General features: G+C 44.0%; 1 protein-coding gene across 1 annotated transcript in view; it reads right to left on the bottom strand.

Moving 5' to 3' along the window:
- IQCH (IQ motif containing H) overlaps positions 1 to 15448 on the bottom strand; it is a 72908-nt gene that overhangs the window by 11954 nt on the left and 45506 nt on the right. Inside the window, 2 exon segments of the mRNA XM_026074882.1 lie at positions 13046 to 13332; positions 15101 to 15221. Of these exon segments, the coding sequence (XP_025930667.1) occupies positions 13046 to 13332; positions 15101 to 15221 (408 nt within the window).

Below are 15448 nucleotides of genomic sequence, written 5' to 3'. Positions count from 1 at the left end.
CTTCAACATAGGACTCCTGAAACTACAGCTACTACCCTAAACACTAGCACATCCATCCTGCCTGCAGACCTTAACCACATTAATAAGTGTATTGCAATGAGCCTATGGAGTCCTGCAAGTCCAGTACTAACAAGAGCAACAGATTATCAGTTCAAGAACCTGCAGGGTAACTGGCACTTCATGGGTTTGGCTTTTAGCAGGCCCATCACGTGGGCCGTTGCAGCAGTTCCTAGAAGCGCAGTGCCTGGGTCAATGCAAAGCCTCCTGCGGCTTTGCTGAGCGTGGAGCGAGGCAGCCAAGGAGCCACTTGCAGGACACTTGCATCTGCACCCCTTTGGGCTTAGCCAGAGTTCATGGGAGGCCAGGCGGAAGGGAAGCTCTCCCCACCCATGTGCAGGACATCATAAAAGCCTCACATAAACCTCCAGAGGGTTTCAAAGCGTTAAAGCCCCTAAGAGTCATGCAAGACTTAGGGGACCCATGTCCAGGGTGTAGCAGAAGGAAGTTCCATGGATTGCGTCTATGAGGCTCCTCTGGCCCCAAAAGCCTCAGTGTGGTTTTACCCATGAGTTTTTCCAATTTAAAAAATGCCTGTGCCTACTACACCAATGAGAAATGTTAACGCACACAAATATCTGCCCTACAGTGGACCCTTTAAAACAAATCTAGCAGTGAATGACTTGAATAAGCCTTTGAATAGTAAATGGCGTCATTATAAGGATATTAAGAGGTCAGGCAGTCAAGGCCTCTTGGTAAACTGGAGTTAATTTCTGAATCATATTCACATAGTAATACCCTTTTTATAATGGTGAATAAATCACATCAGTAACAGTTGTTAATAACTAACTGCCAAGTATCTGTTGCTGTATTAAATATCCTATTTGTCAACTTAAATATTTCCTGCCGCATGGTATAAAATGCAAATCTGATGCTAATGGCTGGCTTTACTTAGTAATAGGGGAACTTTCTCCAATTACAATGCTTAATTTTCTTCAATAATTTATTCTTTATCATCATTTCTGCAAGACAGAAAGGAACTTCCATATGYACTCGTACTTTTTCAGTACGCACTAACCTTTTCAATGAGCTAAATAGTAATTATAACAATATATGCTGTAAAAGTGTTACATTCCTTTCCATAAATATTACCAAATCAATAACACCCAATGTGCCTTGAATCTGGTTTGAATGGGGTTTTAGAATCTCAGTTAAAGCTTTGCCCCCCACCCCCCAAAACAGACGGCCAGGTTACGTGACTGCTGAAAACCTGAAGTTCATTTGTTCAGATACGACTCAATGGATATCCAGGGACTGTTCGTTAGCTCAGACAAAATGAACTGGTAGCTTTTAATCGAGACCCTGACGCTACATCTGCATTGCGCTAAACAAAGTCCGTACGGGCGCTTTCTGGAGGTTTTGCTGATGGGTGAACAGAGGGGTGGGAGGCAAGTTAGGGTGGAGGTGGAGATGGACCACAAAATGGCTGAGTGGAAAAAGGCAGGGAAGCTCAGCAAAGATACCGTTGTGACCCCAGAGCATCCAAACTATGGATAAATACAAGGCCTGTGTTCTGGCAATGCATAAAGAACGAGTTGGACATTTAACAGCAGACAAAGCATGAAAAATGCAGCCTGGCAAACATAAAGAGTCATTAGTACAAGCCAAATTTATTACACTGTGGTAGAGACTCAGAGAAGCCATGCGGAACGTGGGACAGTGCATGTGTTTTGCAGGAAGCTATTCAACAAATCCCACTTGGTCTGTAACTAAAATTAAAGTACATGCAAGTGATGTTGTTTTAATTTCAGATCTAGAGAAGAGACCCATCAGTTACTTGTGTGATGCGTCTCACATGATCCGAACAAAAACCCAGCACGCTAACCTGGCTCTAGCAGCCCCCTGGCACCTTCCCAGCCACCGCTCCGTGAGAAGGCGAGAAGCACTGCAGGGTCCCCTGTGCCCCAGAGGCCAGCTCCGGCCTCCTCCTCCGCTCAAGGGAGGGGCTGTAACACAGGCGAGAGAAGAAAAAGCTTCTAGCAGGGCAAGTTTCATGCTGGAAACCATAAAAATGGCCAAATACTAGCTTGAAGAGTTTCTGTTTACTTTCAGGGTGCATCACCTAGTTGGATTGGTCGTGGCTTCATCATCTCCGACCGACTTTACCCTCACACTGTTACCTGCAAAATTAATGGCTTGGATCAACAGGGCGGACTCAGCCTTACTGGGTAATAAGGGAAGGTGCCTGTCACCTCCCCTGCCTGCTCCTCTCTTTAACCATTGTACAAAAGACACTTCTAAATACCTACTTAAGATTCTGGTACAGTTCCACTCTATATAGGTAAAGTCATCATATTTTTAGCTTTTTTAAATATAGGGTGTAGCTCTCAGCAGCACCGAGCACAAGGGGGAGGAAGGCAAACATGGCTGCAAGCCACCTGTCCACCTCCTTTAATTCGAGGCCGGAGCCTGAGGCTGAACCACCCTGATTGCAAGTTAAAGCATCCAAATGGTCATTAATGTATGCCAGCTGGGATCACCCCTAAGGACTGTTTTGCTGGCTCAGGATTGCCAGAGAACGCTCTATTGTAGCCACGTCCCTTTCTGCCCTGGTTATGTCCCAGAACATCCCTAATGTGGGGAGAAAGGAAGAAGGATCAGATGGCATAAGAGTCCAGCTTTACCCTAGCAGGGGATTCCCTTTTGCCATTGAAATCCAGCAGCGCCCTTTAATTCCCCTTTGTACTGCTATAGAAACAGGAGAGACACAAGGCATAGGCCATGGGTCTAACTTTATTTTCATGGGATTGATAGCAGTATTCCCCCCCCCCCCCATTTTATTAGTTCAAATCCAGGCCAGATCATTAGTAACTAGCAGATTGGATTCTTCAATGGATTTGGAAGTGCCATACCAGTTCCTAAAGGCTGTAAGTGCACTTTGGAAAACTACAGCAATTATTAAGAGGCAACGTTTTTGTTAGTCTCAAAAGCAAGGATGAAAGTTCGGTATGCCTGAGTCTCACTGGTGAAGCAGTGTGAAGACAACGGCCATGCAGCTGCTTATACGGTTCTTGTTCTGGAACTAGGCAGTGGACATCTGTTTGCTAGCTCTATCAGTCTGGCACCTTTCACCAATAATATATCAATATATATTCCCAAATGGAAAGCGGTAGCTCATTAAATTATACTAAGCACATGTTGACCATATTGAAGTTAGCAGGTGTCCCTTGAGTGTAATGACCTAAAATTAATTGTAATAAACAATGAAAAAGCACCAGAATCCTTCGTATCTGTGTCTAAAGAATTCTAATGAGGTGAACTCCATAGTTGATGACTTCTCATTTTCTGCAAAGAAGTTATCAGGCTCATGCCAAGAACATACTTCCACTGTTTTGAAAGTGCTCTTTTGCATGCAGAGCAGTGAGTTAAATCAGTATGGCTAGAGCTGCCGTCAGCAGTTGGTATGGAGAAGAACAGGAACTAAGAAAAACATCTAACATTAGAGCAAGAGCATGGAACGGAGGGCATCTGCACCCTGTTTTTCAAGGTAGATCTATGCATCTCATGTCTATAACCAACCTGGGGAATATAATTTAGATATACCTATTGCGCTCTCTTCCACTCTCTGCCGTATGTGAAATGCCAGAGCACAGGAGGCGCTGAGCTTTGCTCTCTTTCCAGTCCTGCAGTCCCGATGTGGCTGGCCAGGCTTTATGAAGCATAATGCTGGATGCAAGCAAAAAGGCAGGGCCGGAGAAAAGGGGTATGGGGGAGAGGAGAACAACAGTCTGCTGTTAACGGAGGCGGCACACTCACCCCAAGTGGAGATACGACTTTTCGACTGAAGAGTCAGCGAGACGGTATCAGTGAAACCACTAGTGGCACGATAAAAGCTCTGCAAGCCTGATGGGCTTGTGAAGGGCGAAGGAGACCTTCACAGAGCCGATTCCCCAGGCAGCTCCTGGCAGCTCCGAGGCCCGCAGCGCTGCGCGAGGAGGAAGGAGCGCCACTTACAGAGCCTCCAGCACTGCTCCCCACCACCGCTGGGATCTGACTGAAGGCTTCACCCACGTGTTCATTGGTTCCCTCCACATTTTGTAGCACTAGATTGAATATGGCAAATAAAAGGGCACTCATCATTCTTGCCACCATCACATATAACTAGGAGAAAGAGGCAGGGCAGGCTCCCTCTGTTAATGCCTTTGAAAACAGTGAAATGTAGAAACAGTTCAAACAGATACAAAAATGTCAGCGAGGGGGGAAGTAAGACTGAAACTACATGAGCTCTAAAGAAAAGATACACAGCATCAGATAAAAGAAGTGAAGAACAGGTCTTGAGATAGTTTTCAGCATTGCCTAGCGCTAGAGCTGAGCAAGGAAGGCCACTTTCCAGCATGGCTTCAGCTTCTGAGGGAGGGGATCTCCCCAGCTCGGCACTGGCAGAACTGTAAACCAAGCAGCACGTGACACTTCTATCCGGCAGACTTCAACCGCAAAATCTAGACGTAGGACCCGAGCCTACCGAAGTCAATTATAGGCTTTTCACTTTGTCTTGGGACATAGAATTGTACCTGTTCCTGCACTCTGTGGGGAGAACTAAAATGCATGAAAACATTTCTCAGGTCTAATATAATAATGCTAATTTAACTGAGACAGGCAGTAAAGCCTTCGGGAATTGAGATGTCCTCTTCCACCGTGAAGAGCACTGTGAGAAACATCAACCCAACGCCGCCTCTGTGGCCTGTGCTCTCTACAACAGCCTAGCAGGTCCACAGTGCTCCACGCAGACAGACAAAAGAGGGAGCAGATCTACTTGTTAGTTTAGTTAATGCCTTAGCAATAAAAAAGTGGATCCTCAGTGACAAATGCACATCAGTCGCCTGCTCGTACAAGGCATACCTGTGGCACACTGATGTGGCACTCTACATGTTACACTGCTGCATACGTTTGCTACTGCAAGTTAAAAAGGGAGTTATTTAAAAGCTACAGCTTTGGCTCAGCTCTAAAGAGAGTCAGCTCTAAAGAGAGTCAGAGTGTCCTACTAGTTTGGTTACTGCACTAGTTTTAAAGTTATAAAAACACTAATATTAAAAACAGGTGATGGGCTGTTGTTCTCAGCAGCCTAGAAAGTTCGTTTAAGTTCAGCTGTCTAATACCATCTATTGGATTGCAACATGTTTTCCTTTAAAGTAATAGCAAATGAGTGTCAAAGCTTCTAAATGCCTTGAAAACCTAAGCAGTGGGGGGTTTTTGTTTATTATATGAATATATTTCCATAGTTTATAAGCAATGTCTGTGGAGATCAGGCAGTTAATAACCAGCTGAGGTATTGTCTCCTCCAGGAAACCAGGAGCTGACAGAAGAAGGCCTGTGCAAAGGTCACGTTTAAATAAAGATAAAAGACTGACACAATCATACAAATTAACAAATATCTAATGCTTGAGTCCATCCTCGTTTTCTTAGGATATACAATAAGGGCATCTATGCATTTAATGTCATGTCCTGATTGGATTGCATGGCAGATTAACATAACACAAGCACATTTAACTTGAGATTTCAGGACTTTTTCAGGACTCTCACAAGCTAAATATTGCCGGAAATATTCTCTCCCATAAATGCAATTTCCACAGATAGCAGCGGAACATTTGTGTTCAGAAATTAAAGTGGAGCAAAGCTCACTGTGAAGTCTAGAACCAACACTAGATTTTCAGACAAATGAAAGTTCAAAGATAATCAGATCTGGATTTTTATACTGACTTATGGTTAAAAACAAAGAGGCAGTTAAGACTTTAGACATTCACGACACTGGTTTTAGATTAAGCTAAGAAAAGCACAGATTTGGATTTTCAGAATCCCACCACTGGAAAACAGTAGTCAGAAATACATCCCACAAGACTTACTGGCTGTTTGTCCGAGGAAATACAGTGAAGTCGGGAATTACTCGCCTTTTATACAGACTGCCGAGAGCTGCCAGGAGAGGCTTTCCTTTGGCATGCACAGCCTAAGAGCCTGCACTTCATGATAAAGACATCTCAAGTGAATAAAGTCACAATTATAGTGTAATTCTTTACAGCTACCATAAAAATGCTTCAGCTTTAAAACATAAACTTGAGACGGGAAGGAAACATAAATTCTTAAACAGTTACTAAATTATAGCTTTTCTTTCTCCCGTTTAATTGTTTTATCTGCATCTAGTATTGATGTCTGCATTATTGTAAAGAGCACACCTGCTATTTTTAAAGAAGTAGTTGAATGGCACTGTAAAAACGTCAATTAGTAAAATATTAATGCAACTTGGGTTTTGAGAAGGGAGCTTCTTTTATTACTTTTAAAATTCGCAGTGGAATTGGTGATTTTAGCGGCGGTCGCACGCAGGCTCTTATCAGGCTGCCATCTAGCGGCTCTTCGCGAGAAAGSCCAGCGCTGCCCTTGAAACTCCCCGAATCCTGCCCTGCTCGGTGTGAGATCGGAACAGGGTTAAAGGAAGAGCTGTGGCTCCTCTTTGGAAATAACACCCAGAAAATGCTACGTTCTGCTAGAAAGCGGCTGGAGGAAATTTAGCCTGCACGTGTGAACGCAGAAGAACGCATCCCACCGAAGGCACCCTCCAAGCGTTAGCTACAGCACGGCCCCAGCGCTGCCCGAGGGGCTTCGGCGGTGCCCATGGCCTCCGCTCCGGTCCGGCATGGCCGCGGCTGCCTGGTACCCTGCAGCACCCTTCCACGCCAGGACTAGCTGGGCAAGAACGGGAGCCAGATACCTGCCTAAATCCTCCCACCTCTCTAATTCTCCTTTCCGTGTATTTCGCCTTATCTTTTCCTCTCCATCCAAGCGGAAYAGTTTGGACCGGTTGCACACGCGCATGCAATCAGGTACACGCAATTTAGAGCCTAATTTAGCACATTGCAATGAGGCTCAAAACTATGGTGCAACTTAGAAATCAGCTAAGCCAAAGCTAGGCGACTCCTTTGAAAGGGAACCCTCTTCCAGCAGCGCTCCAGTGCGGCAGGAGGGAAGAAATGCTACTCGCGTGATCGCCTTGCCCTGAGCACCCCACCACTACTCTGGGCACTTTCATCTTTAAGAGAATCCCACGAATTCTTTTCACACGATTGCGTTGGGGTCAGCTCTGCTTTGTAATGCTCTCTCTGTAATTCTCTTTTATGGTCATTCAGCAAGGTATTATTCCCTTCTTCCCTGATAAACAGCTTAACCCGGCCTTTTCTCACTATTGCTGTGAAAGGTGYGGGGACATGTAATCTATCAGGCCGATGAAAAAGGTGACTTATGGCCCTGCTTCTCCAAATTATCTGCCTACAAATCTATGCATGTAAATAACTTTACACATTCAAACAGTCCTACTCAATTAAATGGCCTTATTTAGGTGCAACTACTTGACAGTTTGGGGTCTGAGAAGCATCCAGTCAATACCGTGCAAGACTCTAGTTAGAAGGGTCAAGGCCTTGCTCTTAAAGATCAGGCTCGGAAAATAGACTGGAAATCAGCAGTGATCCAGTCTAAGTTGTGCACTTAATTTTTCTACTCCACTTTTTTTCACCAAAATATTGAAAATGGCAGGGCTCCATCTCCCTTTCCCTAGGGAGGAAATCGTAGATACTTGTAACCGGGATAGAAACAGATTCCTGAGGCAAATGGAGAACAGTGCCCACAGCTTTTGGTGCCCACCCACGACATCCAGGCCTGGCACGCACAGCCGGAACACGCAGTTACACCGGCCCGCTCGCTCGCAGGCCACGCTCCGGGAGCACACGGAGGAGCCGTGCAGCTGGCAGGAGGCTCTGCCTGGCCACCTTCCTCCGTAACCCMAGGCTGCGAGTCCCCCTCGCACTTAATCATACAAAAACGTGAACAAGAAAATGCAAGATCAAGCACAAAAAGTACAACGTGCAGCTGGCCGCTACGCTGCAGGACTGAGGAAGGCAAGCAGAGACAAGCAGACTCCCTGGCAGGAGTTAGATCCTCCTATGGACCTACCCTCAATGCTGTTGGTCGGCAAGCCGCAACCTCCTCCAGTTATATCACAATTTAAGGAAGAGCTATAGTTACATGAAGAACGATAGAAACTGTATATATCTCTGTATGTTGCAGATCACATCACCGGTGCTGAAGAATAGGATCATTTCAGAGCAACCTCTAAGGCAGGGCAGGATCCCTGAAAGCAGGGGAGAGGTGGCTCCACAGAGGTCCTGGAGATCTCTCTGCTGGGACTGAGGAGATAAGTACAACCAGTTGGCGAAGCAAGTATTTCTACGAGACTTGAAACTGCCAGTGGTAACAGCAGCCAGTGAACCTCTTATCTGAAAGGTTACAGCATCATCCAGCTCCTCAGGGCCCGAGGACAACATCCCTTTTCCTGTTCTCTTTCGGTCAGYGTAGAGTCCAAGGACTGCAAGGGAGTGAGGATGCCGCTGTGCCTGTGACGGCGCTTCCAGTGCAAGCTGGGGAGGAACGGGGAAACGCTCCCACCTCCCTTCGCTCACCACTCGCCACTGGCGCGGCGGGCTCRTGTGCTCCCGTAAAGGACCTCAGGGAAGCTCTGTAGTGACCCAGAGCTTCCTTTCTCATTTCTCCGTTCATTCTGGCTTTCCCAYTGAATCATCTGTTTGATAGATGCACTGTTATTTATCCATCATGCAGTTTCCTTGCTATTACGCTCCAGAGGAACAAACAATACAGCAGACCACGAGTGCTGAAGGAAAATACTTGCTAACGGTAACAATCTTAAATATATAAGCAATACATCTTTGTTACTATCAAATTTAATTTGATGTTTACAAGCACGACATAGATTTTTAAAGGCTTTTTAAAGTATTTAAATACTCTTAGACTGCACTGGTTACAGATGTTCAATGATATATTTAATTTTTAGCTTTACTGAAAATATCATATTTTCAGTTGATATTTTCWATAAAATATAGCTTTGAAAGGATGCCTAAGTATACTGTACTTCCAGGAAATTTACTTGAACCTTTCAGCTACTGCATTAAAATGGGCACTTCTGAAATTAGTGAGCGAATGTTTGGAGAGTCTAATAAGATTTCTTGTTTGCCAAAAAATAGGCTTTCAGAAGCACAATCTTTTGTATAACCTCTCTCACAAGACAGATGGCATCATTAATTGGCTCTATATCTAGTTAAATTTCAAAAACAGTGTTTAAATACTGTTAAAGTTGTGGTACATGCTGACAAATGTAGGAAATATTAAGGTAGAATCAAATGGAAACAAGGGAAGAAAACCAAGAGAGAGCAGACAGGAGCAGTGAGAGACCACGGGAAACACTGATTGATTTAATACGTCCTTGTTCATGCCAGGAAATGTCACAACCTTAATAACCTAGGAAGCGTTTCTGTGTTTGGGTGACCTCCCGGCTCCACTGAAGCAACCAGCAAAACTCCCGCTGACCTCGGGGGCGGGAATGTCACCCCTTCATCTTTTTAAAGCAACTTCTCATGGAAGTTATCCAACAGGGCTAATTACGTCCYCTGTGTAAATACGTTTGGGGAGTCAAACGTAACTGCGATCCACATTTCAGTGTTAGCGAATTCTGATTCTCTGGTTTACCACGGTCACCCTACAGTAGTATCAGTTACCAAAAGCTTGGTTTTAAGCCTTCTCTGTGCTTAAAACRGAATATAATTATCATAGCACTGCCAAAGAGCCTGCCTTTGCCAATAGCTACCATATGCTAACTCCTGGGTTTGAAATACAAGCCCTGTATTTAAAGCCTTTTCTCGCACCATCCAAGCTGTGATTTTCAAAGATGCCYATGAGAAACAGCCCCCCAAATGGATTTGCGTGCGTACAGCCATTCCGTCCTGGAAAACTCCAGCCATACCGCAYGGCTTATCCGAGTAAACAGAGACGTGCTCCCATTTACAGCTGCACTTTTTAAACCCTGAGGGTCCTAACTGAAGACTGGAGAAGACAGCAGACCTGCTCAGATAACCAGGCRATATTGCATGATCAGTGTCCAAAGAGCTAAAGGACAAAGAGGCACAGGGGAAAGTCAAGAAATAATTGAAGCTTGGTGCTGAGATTTTGAATTAGCATCTGCCTGCAAATGCTAATTCCGAATATGCATGGTTGTACTCAGTAAGCTGAAAAACATTATCCATCACTAACAATAAGGATTTTACTTTCTTCAAAAATTGTTTCATATTCTTTAGTCTTCAAATACAAGGCTGCTGCCAGAACACTGAAAGCTCAATGTCTTTTCATCCAGGTGAGATTTTTTTTTTTTTCTCTATCCTGGCATTATGCTTCAGGTTTGTGCAACTGTCATAATATTCAACCCTATTGGCCAATATCAACAGAATTCGGCAAGAAGGTAAAAATGTCAAATATATTAAACTCGCACAARATTTCTAAAATAGCCAGTTGGATAGAGGAAGGGGACTCACCAGCGACACCACCACAGCAGAGGCTGCAGGGTGAGTTCAGCTGGAGAATACGTGCAGGAACTTAACTACAAGACAAATCTATAGGAAACCTGGCTTAACTGATTTTACAGCTCATGAAAATGTTTTTAAACAGAATATAGTATTCAGTGATACTCTGCATTTGCTTTCCACAGTGTCTGACTGGTAGAAGAACTTAGCAGATCACATTGTGACAAAGATACCTGATGTTGTGAATAGAACAAATGCCAGATTACTCAAGAATAGAAAAACGTAAGATTAATATTTTGTTATAAGCTGTGATCAAGACTGATCATCAACATTCATGCCAGGAAGTAAAGGACAAAAACATGGAGTAAGATTTAGTTGGAAGGCATGTTGCAGAYTGCTAATGGAACGAGACGCATCTCTTGTGAACCCTACGATACACTAATGAATGGAGTGAAATGAATGCTAGGATTTATTTCTGGCGCACACACAGCAACTTTCCTTTACTGCCTGTTAATGCAACTTCACCTCAAAAGTAGMCTTTAATGAGGGAATGAGGGTAACTCATCTGCAACTACAGCTYGGATTACATTGCTTCTTTCGATCCATTCTCTTACCCATTAGTCCCTTGGCACTGAAAGAAGCGCGTGACAAGATCTGAAAATTCAGCTCTGCGTTATAAGGGGCAGCGGCCGCAGCTCCTTCGCTTCCCTGCCGTCTCTCATAGGCAGCAGCAGATTCTGGAGTTGATACCCTCCTGCTGTCTTGATTTATCACATCACTTTTTACGTTGTCAAAAGTCCTGATACAGCTGACTATGARGTTTTGCTGATAGACTTGTAAACGCTGGCAGGGAGGACCAGGGTCACTTGAGTGGTTCTGATTTTACCTTTTAAAAAGGCCCCATTACTCATCTACACAAAAGGCTCTCCTGGGCAGGATCCCTGGGAAAGCGTGTGTTTAGTTCCTTCTGTTCTGCTTAGTTATGCCTGTTGGAGGTCACAYGGTGCTCCAGCACCCCAGAAACTACATGGGCTTCCTAGTGGCACRTGCCCTTCTAGGTAATTCAAGGCGTTAACCTTGGAGTATCAYAAATCCAAATGCTGCATCGTTCAGTTTAGACTCCCCMAAAGGCCAYGCATCTCTCTTCCCACATTTGCACAGCGTGTGCATGCAGTTAGCATGCCCACAGTATAAAGATTTCAGGACCGGAGAAAGTATGATAAACTGCAAGACACTATCACAAAACTGAATTTCATAACAGGTCACACAGTATCTGAATCTGCTGATCTTCTGCTAAAAGCAAACAAGCTATTAATTGTGTACACATTTACACTGCAGCAGAAAGCGGTGTGTGGCCTCGGGCTCTGGGAGGGAAGCTGGAATGGAAACGGCAGCAGGCTCGCGCTGCTCTGCAGCAGCGTTCTGCTCCTGAGACCGTGCGCGCAGAAAGCTGCAGAGCTTTAACAGATCAAATGGGTGCTGCTAACACACTCGGGAGCCTGCGCAACCCAGGGGGAAGACTCATTAGAACAAGGATCTACAGAGGGAATCCCACGGGAACATTTATACAAGAGACAGTTTAAGCTATTGCATGAGCACGTTTTAAGAAGTTACTGCCCYTCAGCTGAGCGGCTGTAAACGCACTGCGTTCATTGCTTCCAGTCCACCACCTCTGGGAAGCAAACCAAGTTTGTGTCCATCACTGCGATGATACCTTCAATCACATGAACTGTCACACGACAAACACCGACCTCAGCTTGTGTTTTGCTGATGTGGGATAATTCTSTTCCTGGTTTAAGATCACACCTATCATTCTTACCGTACAGTCTTCTCTCAGCCACTCTAAAACCCAAATGGAGAACAAAAGTGGCTTGAATGAACATAGTTTCCTTTTCATTTACAGCGAGCTGGTATCCCACAGTCTGCTACTCTCCGTCCGCTGAGACACAAAACCTTGTGGCTCAGGGCCTCTAACTTTCTGAGACATAACAACAGATTGCTTCAATTACCCATCCATACCTAAATTAGCCACTGTGATGTAAACTCAATTGCTCAGCACTGCCTTTCCACTTGCTGTAAAAAACTATCAATATCCCCTCTTCCTTGGATTCATCCTCTGACTATACCTGMATTCTTCACAAGACGCTGGTTTACTAAAAAGAGTGCAATAATCCATACAATGATTTCTTGCAGAGCAAAATACAAGAGATTCAAAACTGTCAACATTTTGAAACTCAAATCCTCTGTGTGGTCTTAGCCATGAGACTATCCTCTGTAATTACTGTTTTATTGCAGAATGCACTTATTTTAGACAAAAAAAGTCATTAAAAAAMCCTCAAATATTATTTTCTTACCACTCAGCTTTGAAAGAAACCCTRCAGGCACTGCTGAGTTGTTACTCTTCAGGCCGGTGAAAAAGATTCCTCAGGTCTAACTGGCTAGATCAGGTCTAAGTTTTATGAAGTTGTTAAAATAATCATATGCATATCATATGCATATGTCCACATGCTTCATTGCTCAGAAATAAAGTTTGTTCAGAAGGGCAAARTTTTTTCCCCTTATCTGTTGGCATCAAAGAGGAACGTAGACATTTCTTGATCTTAGGGGGACAATATGAAATAACATATCTGCCCACTCACCTGCTGCTCCATCGTTTGTGGATGGATGAAAGTCACAAAGTCAACTGAAAAGTAACCAAGCACTCCCTTAGATTTACAGGTCTCTCCTATTTTTAAGCACAGTGAATTAAGAACTGCTGGATCAACAGAACATTGCGGAATGGTAGTGCCAGATGACCGCAAAGGACCGTCGGCATGGAGCTGGTCTCCAGATGACACTATTCTTATCTTGCCTGTTGGCTCTATCAGCATATCCACTGTAAGGTTTGTGACGTTTTCGGAGAGTGGGAAGGCTTCTATCACACCACCTAGTAAGAAATGAATTAGCTGTTAAGCTAGCAATAARATGCACATGCGAAGCTCTTCAGAGTGCACAGAATGAACCCCCCCAGCTCCTGTTGTGCTCAGACATTGCAGGAGGACTGCTATGGAGATGCAGCAAGTAAATAAATGTAATGTGAGCAGCATAGCTAGAACCCATGAATCTCTTAGAAGAGAAAGATGCTGTCTCCACTACTATAGCGCTGGACAGTTCAACCTGTGGCTTTTGAGCTGCAGGTGCTTTGAAAGCAGTTCCAAACTGGAGCTATATCACATATCTGACAGAACAAATATGCTCTTAGGTGATATGAATGAATCCTGGGCTGTCCTACAGCCCAGCTAACTGCCAGGCCCAGAATGGTATTGCAGTGGCAATGTGGGGACCTCTGGTGGGTGTCACCTCCAGCTGTGAACTGCTCTTGGAGATTGCTGTCCGTACAATGGTCTGAGATAAGTAGGTCTGTCTGGTGGTATTCATCCATGTGAGGAATTTGGTATGTAGATGGGAAGGTCAGAAAAGCTGACAGCTCTTAGCATAGTTGCCCATAGGAAATCACAAAAAAAGACTTTTTGGCATTCTGGGATTGCCTTTTCACTGCATATTATGTCATAGTGCATTTAGTTAGGATAAACTAGTATATAATGAAAACTGGTACCATATATGTTAACTGGCATTATTTTTCCAACTTTCAGTTTTTTGAATTGCTGTTGTCAGTTTGACAGACAGAAATCTATGAAATGCATATATCTATTTTATATAATATGAAAGAATATAACCGCAGGGCAGATTACCACAGGAATTTACTACCCAAGCACAAATACTGCATCTTTTCAGTCTAAAATTTGGCATCCGAATATAGGATTTTAACATATCTATGCAAAGCCCGCTCACAGATACATGTAGCAATCAGACAACACTTATCGGCACTGCCTTTTATGGCCAAACATGGACTCACTTCTGAGTTGCAGCCAGTTGGATATGGGCCAGCTCTGATCCAAAGGTGCCCTGACTGAGTTAATGCCGGAAGCCCCGCTGAGGACTCAGCACCGTGCTAGCAAAACAACCAAACTTGCAGATTGCAACTTGCTCATATTCCTTTAGCTTGGAGGGCAAGAAATAGCCCAGCAATGGTCTAACAGCAAGTCTGCGCCCATATTCTGTACAGTGCAATAAGGCACGGCATTACTGATCCACGCTGGCTGCACCACCTGCTTGGAAGGCAAAAATCTGGGGAGAAAGCTCAGCTCTTACCCAGGCTAGTTTGCTTAAAGKTTACACGCATAGCTGACTTTATGCAACGCATGTGTGTAGCGTGCGGAGTGTGCACATAGCTCACTTCCACGGGAGGCAAAACCAGGTCTCACAGATGTTTCCTCACCAATACCTAACAAAGATGGAAACTTCTTACGTTTAAATACGTGCAAGCTCGTATGCTAACCTTCCCTTATGAAGTCCTTCCTCAAACGTGACATAATCTCCAGCATAGTAACCCAGCACTAAGGAGTTAATGCTTATTGATTCAGAATCATGTGGGAAAGGTAATCCAGGATTAATATGGGTTAAATGCTTGGGTAGGACATATGAATGATGGAATAGTTGCCTATAATTCATTCTTAAATGAACATTTGAAGCATAAGGGGAGAAATAAAAGGAGATAAATATTTAAATGGGCCCAAGATTAACAAGAATATGGTATACAATATGGTATAATTACTCCTTTTAACACTTAACAGCGACTTTGCAGTCTTATTTACCTTGACTAAGAAATGTTTGGAGGAATTTCTCCCATGTAGGGAATCGTTTCTCATTGACTGGCTGTACGTGCTGTGCTAAAAGGCCCGGCAGCTCCTGGGAGATCTTCACCAAAGCTGGCTCCTGCAGAAACAAATTAAATAGAACCACAAGCAATTTTACTACAGAAATGAAAACTGCTTGTGGGGTGATTAAAAACCAGGCCTCCAACAGGCAAAAAAAAAAAAAAAGTGGGAAAAAAAAAGTGGAAAAAAAAAGAATGTGGTTACTGTTTACCCACAGTCAGGAAGCCTTTTTTTAATTTTTCTACTTGCTACTCTTCCTTTCTATTGAAAACTGTCCTTCTCTGA

Source organism: Apteryx rowi, unplaced genomic scaffold, assembly GCF_003343035.1.
Source record: "Apteryx rowi isolate R43461 unplaced genomic scaffold, aptRow1 scaffold_11, whole genome shotgun sequence".
NCBI lineage: Eukaryota > Metazoa > Chordata > Aves > Apterygiformes > Apterygidae > Apteryx > Apteryx rowi.
This window is presented reverse-complemented; position numbering and strand designations above follow the sequence as displayed.